Source organism: Barbatula barbatula (assembly GCF_947034865.1).
Source record: "Barbatula barbatula genome assembly, chromosome: 1".
Lineage (NCBI taxonomy): Eukaryota > Metazoa > Chordata > Actinopteri > Cypriniformes > Nemacheilidae > Barbatula > Barbatula barbatula.
Window position 1 is genome coordinate 14596296 of NC_136766.1, and position 15856 is coordinate 14612151.

At 37.5% G+C, this 15856-nt stretch overlaps 1 protein-coding gene across 1 annotated transcript; it reads left to right on the forward strand.

The window, feature by feature from the left end:
* Positions 1-1170: 1170 nt before the first annotated feature.
* htr5ab (5-hydroxytryptamine (serotonin) receptor 5A-b) lies at positions 1171-6444 on the forward strand (the record flags this gene model as incomplete). Its single annotated transcript, XM_079464248.1, has 2 exons — positions 1171-1872; positions 6112-6444. The coding sequence occupies 2 exons, from the start codon at positions 1171-1173 to the stop codon at positions 6442-6444; spliced, it is 1035 nt and encodes a 344-aa protein (XP_079320374.1).
* Between the last annotated feature and the right edge of the window lie 9412 nt (positions 6445-15856).

Here is a 15856-nt window from a genome sequence, read left to right on the forward strand (position 1 = left end):
GGATGAATGTTATTTTCAGACGATGAACAATAAACATACTGTCAAACAGTCTCTGGCGGATTTTTATTGTTGGGTTATTAATGATCGTGACATGGGTTTAATGTCTAAATTAAAGACTAGTGGTCCGAAAGCTGTGCGTTTTGGTGCTATATTATACAATATACTGCTTATATACAGCGGCGGAAAAAATTAAGAGACCTTTTCAGAGACTATATTTCGGATTTTAAAATGTACTATTTATAGTTATGTGTGTTTAGGTAAAATGGGATTTTTTGTTTTATTCTGTGAACTACTAACAAGATGTCTCCCAAATTTCAAACTAAAATATTGTTTCTTTTTGCGTTTATTTGCAGAAAATGACCACTGGAAAAACAGGTCAAAATAACAGGCCTAGTAGTTGTTCATATATTAGTTGTTCATTATTATTTTATGTGGTGACCTCAATTTTATCACAGTTTTCATGTGTCTTGTCATGCTGTCAGTCTTTCACTTTGCTGTTGGATGACTATGTCATTCCTGAGGTTTGATTTTGTTGAAATTCAACAAAGACTGGACTGTAATGACCACAATACATCTAGAAATGCTTTTGAAAAAAATGTTGGAATTTTCATTTATCTTTTACCACGGCTGTAAGTCAGAGCAAGTTAATAGTTATTGTTATAATGTGAGCGCCCCTTTACCCACCTTGTTAAATAGTTACAAATTCTTGTGAGATTGTGTTGGCTGGTCTGGCTAAAGATGATTTTGAGGGAGACTTGAGTGCATGTATGTAATATGCATTTATTACCTTTTTTTCTTGTGTTTTAGGATGGAGGATGGCTTCTTACACCTTCAGATGCATTTCCTTCAATGAATTTCAAAATTGCTGAAGATTCTTAATTCTATCAACATGGCCAAGCATAATATAACTTCTCATTGGCAAGGCAATACCAGGAGCTGCCTGCCGGTTCAACATACAGAACTGTGAGCTTACAGACAAAAAGCTCTTAAACTGTTGTGGCAAAAACCCAAATCATACTGGGAAAGCATGTGCAAATATATTCAAATAAATTATCAACAATAAAATCACACTTGATCAAAAAATAAATCTAACAATCTTGACTGTGACTTTGATTTATTTTCACCTTGTCCTCTAATGAGAGCCATATTTGCACACTGCTGCACGCCACCATGACCAATGTTACAGTTTTCTCTGCTAATTTCTCCGGTGGCTCAGAATCGGGTAATTTGTATCGGCCATTTTCTGTCTTCAGCGTACTCACTCTTACATTGCTGGCCATGCTAGTAGTGGCCACTTTCGTCTGGAACCTTCTAGTGTTGGTGACCATCCTGAGGGTGCGCACGTTCCATCGCGTTCCCCACAATCTGGTTGCCTCCATGGCCATTTCAGATGTGATGGTTGCAGGACTGGTAATGCCTCTCAGTCTGGTTAGGGAGCTCTACGGTCGCCGATGGATTCTGGGACGGGCCCTGTGTCAGGTCTGGATCTCCTGTGATGTGCTTTGCTGCACTGCCAGTATCTGGAACGTGACAGCCATTGCCCTAGATCGCTACTGGTCCATCACAAGGCACCTGGAATACACGCTCAAGACGCGTAAGAGAATCTCCAATGTGATGATAGGCCTCACGTGGCTACTGTCCTCTGTTATCTCACTTTCTCCACTTTTTGGTTGGGGTGAGACCTACTCAGAGGAGAGTCTGGCTTGTCAAGTAAGCCAAGAACCTTCCTACACAGTTTTCTCTACGTTTGGAGCCTTCTACCTGCCCCTCTGTGTGGTTCTTTTCGTTTACTGGAAGATCTACAAGGCTGCCAAATTCCGCATTGGTTCTCGCAAGACCAACACCATCACACCCATGGCTGAGGTCATCGAGGTAAAATGTGATGTGATATGATTGATGTTATGCTCCATCATTTTGAGTGAATTTGAATGATTCATTTAATGATTGATGACCTTAGTTTTAAAGTGCCTTGAGATTACTATGTTTATTCAGACATTTATTAGTTTAATTTATTGATAGCATACACATTTTTGTAAGACAAAGTTTAAACATAAATTTGTAACTTAAAGGTCCAGTGTATAAAAGTAAGCAACATCTAGTGGTGAAGTTGCAAATTGCAACCAACGGCTCATTCTACCCCCCCCCCCTCAAAGCACTGCGATAGCTGAAACTAAGATGTGTTCACGTTTTTGCTTCTTTGCATTTGTAAAGTGCACTCTGAACAGTTTTTCCGTTTAGGGCTAGAAACAACAACAACATGTTGAGTTCCATGTAAGGGGTGCTTTACACACAGCATCCTTAAGATAAAATTGAAAATCTAGAATATTTCAAATGGTCTTTATAAATTCGTTTTTTAGTAGAAATATATTCACATATGAGTAAATTGACTACCACTGCCAAACCACACGAACTGGGACACCCTACGCATATCATATCATATGATACCTATCTTGCCTTTAACATTCAAATACCTGAAGGCATCGTAATATGTTGAACAAACACTGGATGTGGACGTGCATTTCCTATACTGCCAGGCAGTATTTTACACATCTGGCCACAGCTGCTGAGCCAGAGCAAACTGAAATAAAAAGGGCAGGAAAAATAGAAAAGCGTTTGTACTGAAAGATGAAGTCACCTCACCAGCGCCAAGAGAGATATTTTTCAGAAGAGAGCTCAACCCACAGGAGCACACACCTGGCCCTGCAATTACACAGCAACGCAGACACACAGCCGAGTATAAGAATATAATTCTAGCAAAGAATAACAATTTGTAAACATGCATTTCTGTATTTTTCTGTAGATTTCCAGTTAATGTTCTTTGTGTTTTAATGAGCTTATTCTTCAAAAGTATTCATTTCTTTTTCAATCGATCAGTTAACATGAAACAAGCCCACATGGCTCATGTCATTTAAAACACATGTTCATTTGAAGAGCATCCTGTCATTAATTGGGTATGTGTTCAATCTGGAGAATATCATTCAGAATCATCCCTGTAAAAAACACGTTGTATAAGTAATATTGCATATACTGTTCTTTTATTTTTTCTGTCTTTACAAGGCATAAGATGAATAAAAGGCTTTGCAGGCAGTGGACATACAGTAGGTAGGAAAGCAACTAGGCACGTCCAAATCCAATGTTTGCTTATAATCCTTTCCACTGAAATACTTTCATCTGGGTGGATTTTCAAGAAAGCACAGATATATCATTCAAGTGTGCAGAGTGGCAGATAGGATAAAAATGCTCAGAGTGGTAAATATATATTTTTTTCTTCCCAGAGAAAAACGTAATTTGTTTCCCTAAAACTAAGTCATCTTACAGGTTCACCTATGAAACACTTTTTGTTCAGTTCCAAGAGAATATGCATATGCATACTGACCAAATATACAGTACACCTTGAATTCACTGCAGGTTACTTTGTATAGAAGTGTTTACAAAATGCATACAAATATCCAAAATTGACTGAATGGGCAGTGAAGCAGCATGGAAATTGCATAGATTTCTGGCACAGTATATGTGCGTGTGTGTGTGTGTGTGTGTGTGTGTGTGTGTGCCTGTTTTGTGTTCATTTTCTGCCTTCGTGGACTGATGAACAGAAGAAATGTAGATACACAGTCAATTATTCTCCCTCACAGTAATGTTGTTCTTCACTTTCATAGACTTCTACTATTTCTGCATAATTTGCCTTATTATTTCTTACCTTTGTCTGTATTGCTAAATTTATCACACCTCTTAAGTTATACATAAAAACCATGGAAACCGGGTCTTTGGTATTAAGACATTTCACCAGATTCATTACCAATGCAGCATATTTTCAGTTTTTAACCATAGGCACAGAGTATAATCTGAAATAAAATATTGTAATGGAAATTGTAATTAAAACCTCATAAAAAACACCTTCACATAATGCATATTTCAATTTGCATGTATATTAATACAGTTTGTTCATACATACAGTGCCTTCCACTATTATTAGCAGCCTTGGTAAATACGAACAAAGAAGGCTGTCAAAATAAATCTGCATTGTTTCTCCTTTTGATCTTTTATTAAAAAATTCTACAATATTCCAACATTACATTAAAGCAAACAATTTGAAGTGGGGGAATATGGCATTAAGATTTTTTTTGTCTTTTACACCCTGAAAATTATTGGCGCCCTTAGAAATTCTTATGAGTAAAGTAAATTCCAATATACTCCCAAGTATATTCCCATTGATATTTACATTTTCTTAGCATACCAAGGTGACTAGAAACATGATGTTGTCCCGTCGTGACTTCTTGTTGCAAAGTAGAATAACAAAAAGTCCAAACCCCCTTAATTCATCACAATGCATAAAACCAAAGATTATAGTTATGTTAAGCTACACAAAATACAAAATGGCTTTAAGGAAGTTAACACAATAACACATTTAATTTCCAACATCAAGGCAATGATCAATTTTGTGATATAGTGAAAAAGTTTTAATGGCCTGGAAATGTTGAAAATCAGCTTGAAACAGGATGTGTGTCTATATTGTCTCAATGCACAGTGAGAAGAAGAATTTGAGTGTCCAAAGACCCTTCAAGGAGCACAGATGCAAAATAGAATTTTGGGGTCAGAAAGCATTTAATGTTTGGGACACTGTTCAAGAAACAAATCTTCTGCTCTCATGCAAAAACAAACTCCACCATATTAATCTGCCATACTGGAACTTCAACCAGGACTGGGTTCTTTGGCCATATGAAATGAACAATATATTTTTTTGGCAGAAATAACACAAGATATGTTTGGTGGTGCACACAGGGATAAAAATGCCCCATGTCCACAGTTAATATTTGGGCAGATCTTTATTGTTGTGAACCTACTTTTATACCAGATGTCCTGGACATCTTGTTCAGATACATGGCAACATGTTTTGTATCAAACACCAAAAAAAAAATCAAAACCTGACTTGCTCTGCTAGAAATATTACATTGGGTTGTGGTTAGATCTTCCATCAAAACACTGGTTCAAAATCAACAAAAAATGTGTCACTGAACGCAAAATCAAGCTCCTGCCATAGCCATCCCAGTTCCCTGATCTGAACACCATAGAGCATTTGTGGGATGAACTGAAGATAAGAGAGCACCAACATTTGAAGGATCTTAAGAGATTCTGTATGAAGAAATGGACTTGCCATATATTATCAAACCTCGTCAAACATAAAAGAAAAGACTCAGAGCTGTTTTTCATGCAAATAGAGGTTGCAGAAAGTTTTGAATACAAGGGTGCCAATAATTGTGACCAGGGTGTATTAAAGAAAAATACAATTTCATAATGTAATATTTCTCCCACTTTGTTTTACTTTAATGAAATTTTAGATTTTTCTATAAAAGATCAAGAGGAGGAACAATGCAGATTGATTTTACAGCCTTCTTTGCTCATATTTACCAAGGGTGCCAATAATAGTGGAGGCACTGTATATTTTTGTTTTAGGCAACCATTCTGTAGACTCTCATCTATCTCAACATCACTTTATACAGTATCTCTTTGTATGTCATGCTTCACAACAAACACTCCATTTATCTCACTTTAATTGATTCAAAAATCAATTGGTTGCTCCATTGCCTCCTTTGTCTGTCAGAAAGACACAAACAGACACTCTTATCATAATGTTTCTGCTTTGTTTTGAATCGTACTTGTCTCACCCAACTTCAGCCTTTCAAACACAAAGCTATTAAGACGATGTTTAAAACATTATAAATCAAGATTGAATATGTTTTAATGAAGGGACTATGGCTGTAGACAGTTTCAGCAGCAACAACATAAACAAACGTTATGTGGCCCTTAACTTCTGTTTGACCTCGGCAAAGAATCTATCACTGTTGAGTAGTTTTGATTTAATACAATTATTATACATTAAGCATTAATAAAAAAATTAACATTACTATCAATTACATATAAAATATATTTTTATATTATAACCAAACACAGACCGGAAGTTAACTTCTGTCCAGGTGTCTGCGTCCAATTAAACTGTCTATACACTGTATATTTGGTTTTATTATCTCCAGTAGTGACTTCATAGGGTGGTTGACTATAGTTCAAATGTTGAAAGTGTTGTCCAGTCTCCTGATCCTATTTGTCGATTGCCAGTTGAAAGAGGCAGAACGCCAGCCGCAGATGGCCTTTACGGTTCGCCACGCCACCGTATCGTTCCAGACGGATGGCGAGACGTGGAGAGAACAGAAAGAAAAGAGAGCAGCTCTGATGGTGGGCATCCTGATTGGCGTGTTCGTGCTCTGCTGGATTCCTTTTTTCCTTGCCGAGCTCATCATTCCGCTGTGTTCATGTGACATTCCCCCTGTCTGGAAAAGTGTCTTTCTCTGGCTGGGATACTCAAACTCTTTTTTTAACCCTCTCATCTACACGGCCTTTAACAAAAACTATAATAATGCTTTCAGAAACCTTTTCACCAAACAACGATGAGGAACGGACGGACAAATGACCAGACCGTAAACCTAGCGGTTGTGAATGGAAAGCCAGAAAAATAGAGACAGATGAGAAGATACACAAGTGCATGAATGAGTCTAACCTCACATAGAGGAAGAAAGGTAAATGGCAGTGAAACTGCGCCCTTGTGACGTCTCTAATTATCACATACTTATTTGTTGGCAATAGTGAGTAAAAATCTATTTATTGCTGCTGATGATGTCTTTACGGTTATAAAAGGTGGAAACCATCTGTAAATCAGCAGTGCAGGATGCAAGTCTGTTGAAAAGTGCTTTGTTCTGATGTGTTGACCAAACCCCTGATTGTTAAACAGATCCAACAATACTACAACTGCCCATAGACCTCAACATCGATGTACTCGTGAGAGAAAAACCATGGCTGTTTTCCACTGGGTGACAAAAATACACAAGAGTTCAAAGGATTAATTTACAGCCTTTCACTCCTTCCAAAAGTTCTTGGCTAAAGGGGAAATTGAACATGGGCACTTAAAGACTCATTATTTTTCATAAAAAAAAAAAATTCTTATGAGAAAAGTCAATGTGTAGAAGATGAACAAGGACAATAGTATGATTTTAGATGAATAAATGGTGAAAGGAAGTAAAATGACACAGTCATCCTGTGGACCAGGAAATATGAGGAGACACAAAAAAAGAACAACCCCATGGACCTTTCGGATAAAGAAGATTGTTATCTCCTCTCATGAATGCTTTTGTTGGCAGGCAGAACATCTTAGCATTTATGTGCAGTCTGTATCATGAATGGATCTTGTAGCAACGTAAACTGGAATTTGGACATTACAACACACCAAATGTAAGCATCCCTGCATATGTGACAGTTGTCAAAATAAATGGCTGGATTGATCATGCATTCAAGGTTATTAAAGATGATGAAAATGGCCTATACGGTTCATTGGTTTATGTGAGGAATCAGGAATGTTACATTTTTGCCTGTAAATTTCTCTCCACAGTTCTTTCACTATCTGAAGGTCGTCCGGTTTTGTTATACACACAGAGGCTTGTCCACACATTCACAGAGCTGAGTGTTATCACAGACATGACTGCTTCTCAAACATGTAAATATTGCTCGCTTATACTAAAATTAAACAGATAGTCTTGTGGCAGATTGTTATGCAGCAAGCGGGTGATCACAATACTCCCGCTGCATGTGTTGAGAATTGCAATAAGTTTTCGGGCTCACCCCATCTCTTTGAAATGCTGTCCATGTTTCAGGTCTGTCCATCACTTTGTCATTTCATCCATTATCTATATAACACGTCAGGTCAGCACAAAATTATTTTGCCTTGCAAGCATGTGTGTATGAAGCCTACTCTATGAGAATACAAGAACTCCTGTGGTGAGAAGAGTGCTAAGAATTCCCAATGGTGAACAGCGACGAGGGCGTTATTGAGCGATAGCCACACTTATTCCCCGACTCATCTTTCTATGTTCTCAAACTTGAAATATTTCAATTCAACATGAAAGCGAAATTTGAGAAAACACATGCTGACATTTCAGAGAACACAGGGGGAGGTAAAATTCAACTGTAATGAGAGTTGAAACAATGCTTTTCCTGTTGACTGAAATTATTTTCAGATCATTTTGACGGTGTAATCGAGTTTCATAAACAGCATCTGCTTTGAGGTAAACTCCGTGTAGCCTATGTGTGTATTGACTTAAAACCACAATGTAAAACTTTGATGTCGAAAAACCTTTAAGAAATTCAGGTATAAAAAATCCACGTCTTCTTTAATATAGCACAGAAACATTGAAAGATAATTTATAAATCCTGTAGAGTTGTTTACAGAATGCAGATTGCATAATGTTATTGTGTGCACACTCATGAAATGAAGAAATGAGAAATGTGTTGTACAATGGCATGCAATAATTGAGGAAGATTGTTTACTCTTCATTGTTTTGCAGTTTAAAAGCACAAAAGGTTTAAATAGATTGTGGCGAGGTCATATTATAACACTCACTGCAATTACTTTGTGTTTTTAGAGGAGATTTTTTCTGCAATCCAGAACCATCTGAAGCTGACAGAAATCATTCAAGCCAACAAACAAAGGTGAATTTACAGAATTAATCTCTAAGAAACAGAAAAATTAAAGATGATCTTTTATTAGTGATGGGAGAATCGTACTGCTGCGCAAAGTCTTCTCCAGCACGAGATTCTCAATGGGGTTAAGGTCTGGACTCTGTGGTGGCCAATCCATGTGTGAAAATTATGTCTCATGCTCCCTGAACCACTCTTTCACAATTTGAGCCCGATGACTCCTGGGATTGTCATCTTGGAATATGCCCATGCCATCAGGGAAGAAAAAATCCATTGATGGAATAATGTGGTCATTCAGTATATTCAGCTGACCTCCTTCTTTGGGCACATACTGTTACTGAACCGAGACCTGACCAACTGCAGCACTCCCAGATCATATCACTGCCCAGGTGGTGACTTCTTTTGGACGGGGAGTGTATAAAATAGTCTAGGAAGAAGTGCCTCGTGTTGGTTAAGGATTCAAGGAAAATAAGCTACCGCTATTTATATTGGAAGTCATAATGATGCTGGGTGGTTGTGAAAGCGAGGGAGAGACAGAAATGTGATAGATACATAAAATGTGATGTGCGATTCAAAAAGGTTATATTGGAAACTGCGTGATGTTCGGGTGAGGTGACATATGGCTTGAAAATATGAAGAAATCTGTGCTGCCTCTGTTTGGAAATCATGGGGGAGGGGAGGTTGAGGAGAGATCTAGTGCTGAGATGTTTTCGAGAGTTAGACAGGTCTCATTGAGTGCGGGTAGGGGAGACATGCAGGCGCTCTCTGTTGCTAACATGGCTTCATGGCTTCATTGTAAAGAGGCTACGGGTTATATTTTGAAGGTCATCATCCATTCTTTTCTTGTTAGAGATGCGTCCCCTCGAAACATTGTGTTTTATTGACCAGAGAGAAAAGTTATTCAAGCTGTAGTGGAGTGCACAGGGCCCAGCAGAGTTACCTCAGGGCCCACTTCTCATTAACATGCACATAAGCCAAGTACTGATAAACAGCAGACAGAAGACGAGCATTGTAATGAGATAAGACACATTACTTCTCAACAGAGGGCAACTGATAGAAGCTAACCAACATAAAAGAGACTTCAAACAGTCAACTATCAGTGGCAGTATATAGGAACAGATACAACAGATGCCAAAATGCAGAAACCTACTTATTTAAATAAACTGAAAATCAAGTATACACAGAATAACTAAAGCACAATGGTTAACAACAATTTAAAAAAAATTATCCAGAAGTCAAGTTTTATAATATATTAACTTGAAGCACATTAAAATATGGATTTGTACAAAGAGAATGGTACATTCAAAGCAGTCACTTGACCATGATGATATGAAAAAATGTAAATGATTAGATGCTAATATTATAAAAATAAATAATTATCTGTAAAAATGCCCTCAAAGGCATACATAACGGCATATACACACACATTTTGGCAAATGTGTTTTTCTGGGTCTTTTCAAAGGCTTAATGATCTTTAATAGAATTGTTTATGTTTTAAAATCTTACTTTCTTATTTCCAATTCAACACATATATGAGCTTTCACATTACAGATATTTTTAACTCCGTCCACCAAGAAACTGTTGACCTTTCAGTGTCAGTTCTGAAATATTGGGGAGTAAATGTACTAATATATAATGGGTCTTTTTTACTTTCTCAAGGTGAAACCAATAATGTAGCATTTCTGTCGTTAATTTTTTATAAAAAACGTAAAACTAGAAATCAAACATGATAGATGCTTGTTCTTTAGCCAACAGATCAGCTAGTGACAAAAGTGTCTCACTACACCAAAATGACCATGAAAAATGTCTTTAAAGAGACTCTTCAGATATTACCAATGAATGATTGAGAGATATTGGATTTACATTACGGCTAAAAGTGCTTCATCTGGATACCAGACATTTTTGTTTCTGTTTTGTTCTCGATTCCGTGTATATACAGTGTGTGGTGTATATGTTGCGGAAGCGTCACAGTTGTTATGGCAACAAACAAACTTGTGTCTGGATATGTGTCTGGAACAGCTGTTCTCTTGCATGTGCACACATAGAAATGACACAGGTCAAACACTTCAAAAAAACGAATTATATTTTCTTGTCTTTCTCAAAACCCATATGCCATCAGGACACCTTTTTTTATAATTGTCCTTTTATAAGGTTCACAATGCCCTCCCATTGTAACCATGAAACACAAAACATCACTTAAAAATATTGGTTCTGAAGACACAATACCAATTGGTGGTATTGAACGACACAAATGACAAAATAATGACAAAACTGGCATTTTTGGATAAACTATACCTTTAAGATTCATTGGAAATAAAACTGTCTGCTGGATGAAATACCTGAATATTGTCTGCATATTCAGGTCAGCATATTTCACAAAAAAATCATTAAAGCAAATCATCAGCGGAGCAGGTGCAAGTGACAAACCACACCTGACAACAACTACAGTTCATCGTAGGACACAGATGAGAGGCCATGGTTCCAGTTCAGTGGGCCAGTCACAAAAAGAGAAAATCACAAAGTCTGAGGACCTGTTTACACCTGGTACATTAGTCTCCAGTGTTAACATCCAACACTCTCTCAGAAGAAAACTTGCCTACAGTAACTGTTTTGGAAAGATTTTGCTAAAATAAATTTCTTCACTGTGTAGAGTGCAACCGCCACGATGCTAGTGTCAATGTGAAATCAGGATCTCTATTGAGATAATGGTGAGAAGCTAAGTCATGCATGTTAATACCAGGTGTAACCCAAATCAAATCTGTGATAGATGTTAATAAAGGATTTTCTGCTAAATAAAATTTCTTCAGGTCTTGACCTCAATTGATTTCCATTTTCTGCTAAATAAAATTACTTCAGGTCTTGACCTCCACTTAAGGTTTTAAGCGCTGGGAAGCATGCCAGGAAAATCTCTAAGCACACCCATACAGGTGTATTAAGATGCTCTCGTGTTTTCAAAAGACACAACGGTTAGAACACTCTTCCAGGTTGCAGTCATTCATTCCACACTTCTCAGTTTATTGTCTTATTCCAGGAAAAAATACATTTATAATTTGAGTGGTTTGTGTCAGGAATGTGTTAGAAGAACCCAAGTGCAGGCAAGGTAACGCAAGGAAACATGTACAACAAACGAGCACTAGACAAGAGGGCAATATATAGGGAGACTAACAAAGGAGATAACGATGGGCAGGTGTGGGTAATGAGACATGAGGAAAGCTATACTAGAAACGAGAGGGGCGGGGCCAAATGACGAGACTGGAGAGAACACATATTATGTCCTGATTGACAATAATATGTTTCTCTCCACCTAAAACACGTGGGTCTGTCATGATTCTGCCCCAGACCGGAAAAATCAAGACAAGAGATGGCAGAATCATGACAGGTTTGTAGCAGCGCTCTTTTGATTTCATCATGTCAGCTTTGTTTACAGAAAGTAGCTGTATTAACATCTGATAGAGTCGATGTCCTTGAATCTCTCCCTGCTAAAGCAATTCAACTCCCTGTTAGTTAATGGTATTGTTAGCAGCCTCAGGTGATCTTGGCAGTCATCATTAGTGTGATAGAACCAATGCAGTTCTTCCTTTTTGGCGGTGATCCGTGGTTCTGATCATTGACTGTCCTATCATATGACGGGGGATAGGTACGTATATATATCCTGTGGCGAAGCGGGATGAGGTCATGAGGCATGCCCCCCTTGCTTCTGTGTTATATCCGGTCGTCCGATAAAGTGGCACATTGAGTGAAACCCGGCAGTTGGTGGTTGTTGGCGTTGTCCCTCTGCAGGTAAGTGGGGCGGTTGTTTGTGTTTTTGGTGTAAAAAATGCATTGTTATGCTACTGATATACAGTGACGATTCTCACCGGTTCACTGTCACAGGCCACACGTGACATGACTCAAAACATCAGACTCATCTGTGCAGTTGAGCAGTGCCGAATTACAACTCCGGTAAAGAAATTACCAATGCACATCACTTGCAGTAGCAATTACAAACTGAGGTGGCAATAAAGAAGCCAATCTTCTGGACTGTCTTTTTAAGCAAAGCCTAAGTCTGTTAACATAGCACCCGTCTCAGTGTTTCTTATATAGAAAGACTCAAGATATAACATTAGTCATCATTATTCAAAGTTTTCTGAGCTTTCTTTGACAGCATTTTACCCCAGAACCATTAACATAAATGTCCTCTAATATCGTAACAAATACAAAACGGAAGTGTGGAGCATCAAACAGGAAATCACTTGTGGTAATGGCGTTCTCCATGGAGACGTCAAGAAGGTCCGATGTCCACAAAGGCATAGACCTACAGCACTAATGCCATTCTATAGATAACTATGTACTGTATGTAATGGGTTCCGGTTTCTACAGGTTTAACTAAATTATTTTCCTTTATGGAAGGCAAGTGCTCCTGGCACGCACAAACACATTTCTACATATTTAATATACATGACACATTCACAAGGCAAAATTACTTTGGTGAATTACTGTAGAATGCAATTCATACAGTTCAATTCTTTACATGCGGGTGCTTCCGTTCTTATTTTGGTGAACTTTACATTGATTTGATGCCAAAATTGGGAATTGCAATACACCACAAGCAATCAGACAGAAATGTCAGGGATGGATGTCTTTGAATTTGTTTCACAGTTAAAGTGACAAATCCACTGACAGGAGGCTGAGCAAACAGCAACAGCAGACGTGTAGATGCAAGGCATGGCTTATGTTATTGAGGCCTTTTGGGTTGAAATTATGAAAACTAAAATTGCTTTATTAAATTAATAGAACAGAAGGCAAACAAATATTTGAATAATTTATTGACTTTCATTCGTTAATCATGACTTTTTAATGGCCATCTGGGTAGCTGTACTCTATTATTAACATCATACATCCAGGATGTTTTCATGTGATTGAATACTTCATTTTACTACAATATTGCATTTTTATTGTTCCAATATAAAACAAAAATAATTTTGTGTGAAATTCAAGATAACGATCAAATTAATTGCACAGGATAAGTTCTCGGAGCGTAACATTTCCTGGATCAGAATGTTATACCCAAATAAAGCCTGCCCTCCACACAGAGTAAAATGACAATCACAAGCTTTAGTGTCAGGAAATGAGACTCTGACGCTTCCTCCTCACCATTTCTGTGTCTAAAAATTGTCCTTCCTGTCTTCACCCTTCCTTAATAAAGCATCACAGTCTGCTACTCCTCTGTCAACCCGTGTGGTATTGGCTCATCGACGTTCCTGTTTGCCAATGGTCTCGAGAGTCTTTCAAGAGCTCTCAGCACTTTAAAGAGATGGTCTGAAGGAGCCTGGCTGATGAGGATTTTTTTATGATTGTGTGAATTTCCCAAAAGAGGTGGCCATGCTCTATGAGAATGGATTATTTGGCAGATCTCGTGGTATATATGAATAACTATGGGTGTGCTCATCAGAGACTTTTGCTTCCTTCAACTATTTTTGTTTAGGGTCTTTATAGGTCTTGAGCTTGACCGATCAGAAAACCTCCAACTGATTACATACAAATGACTATTAATCCATTGATCGGTGTGAGAGCACTAATGTGCCCTTCTAAGAAACAATATCTAATCAGAAGTGCTTTGTAGAGACCACTAAGGCCACAATTTCATGGATATCAAAATTGCCCAAGATCCACTGTGCCAAGTCTTGGCAGATTCACAACAACACCATTTCACTCTGACTGTGTGTAAATTGGCTCCATAAGCACCTCTTTATCTTCCCCTCTCTGAGGTCCAAAGATGATCCTTCACAATCCTTAGTTGGTCCCGAACAACTCTCAGGTGAATTTCCCAGCAGATGGGAGTAAAGTCCATCATGCCACATGCCTTTGGGCTGATAGCCCACCTGCTGCACTTCTATCATGGATTTCTCCAGATGCTCTTTAATACAAGAAATTCTTGTGAGTCAATTACGACACATGCTGATTTTTATATTTTGGTAGCTTATAAAATGCATGTCACGGTGGAACACATTCTTGTTTTCCTTAATTATTATTATTGTTAAAGAACAAATAGAGCGCACTTCGCCACAAAAACAATTTTGAATGTATAAGAACAGTTTTAATTGTTTGTAATATATCCGTTGGAGCCGTTTTTGTTTATTTTTGTTAAGGATGCAAGTCATTCTTGTATAAATTACGTGATGATGAGGCACAGGTGCGCCAGTATGGAAGGTCAAACTAACCTTGCTCATGTCATGCAGCCTTCATATGGTAGTAATGGCTGTTATATTTCTGTTTTGATATGTGAATTTGAAGTTTAAATGTGTTCCTTTATTTTTATTTGCCTGCAATATGTGGACAATAAATCAGTCAACATTTTTAAAGGTCTGCATGGACAATGGACTCTTTTTATTCATTACAGAGTCACGCATCAAAAAAGGCTTTAATTCCATTTTGCGCCACAACAATTTATGTCCTTGTTGAAACCTTGTATCTCCAAATTTTGTAATATTTATTGTTTGCCATGAATCATTATTATTACCCTGTTGAAAAAACAGCATATGCTGGTTTGGTATATTTTGATGCTGGTTTCTAGTGGTTTATACTTGGGCTGTTCTTCGTACCTCTCTAACTCTGTTAGCTGGATTTGATTGTTGACGATTTCGCATGATCTTGGATTGTTCGGTTCTTCGACTCATCCTGGACTTGTTGTCTTAGCAACAGGTCCGTTAGCTTAAACATGCTCAGGAGCAGGCTTATTTCATTTTAACAGGATTAGATCGTGTATCCGGGCCATGACGCAGTCAAGTCGCCTTCATTCATACAAAAGCATCTTGTTGCGCAAGGTACAGGATGAATAGAAAGAGCTTTGTGAAGTTAACATGAATTAACGCAATGTTTTGCTTTTATAACAATATTTATTGTAATACAATATAATATATTTCGAAAAAAAAAATTTGCTGTGAAAAGATTTGTTTAGGTGAGGACTGCAATAACTGAATGAATAAATAAAATATAGTATTTTTCTTGTGATGAAGAAATTTACCATATTTATTTGTTGGACCATTATATTAAATATAAATATAAAAGCACAGATATGTATATATGTATTGTATATCACAATGCAGTCTGTTCTGCCATTTGCAAATTAGTGGTATTTCAGTCTCTTGAGACCCCAGTTTGTAATGTTTTTTTACCAATAAATATTATATAAGGGAGCTAAAGATTATGCAGTCATGATCATGTCAATGAGCATTGTATTTGTCTTTCAGTCTTGACTAATGTCATTGACTGCATAATCTCAGATTATATTCAGAAAATAAAGGATAATATTTGCAGGTTGTAATAATTTAGTATTATACTATTAAGCAAAAAGGAA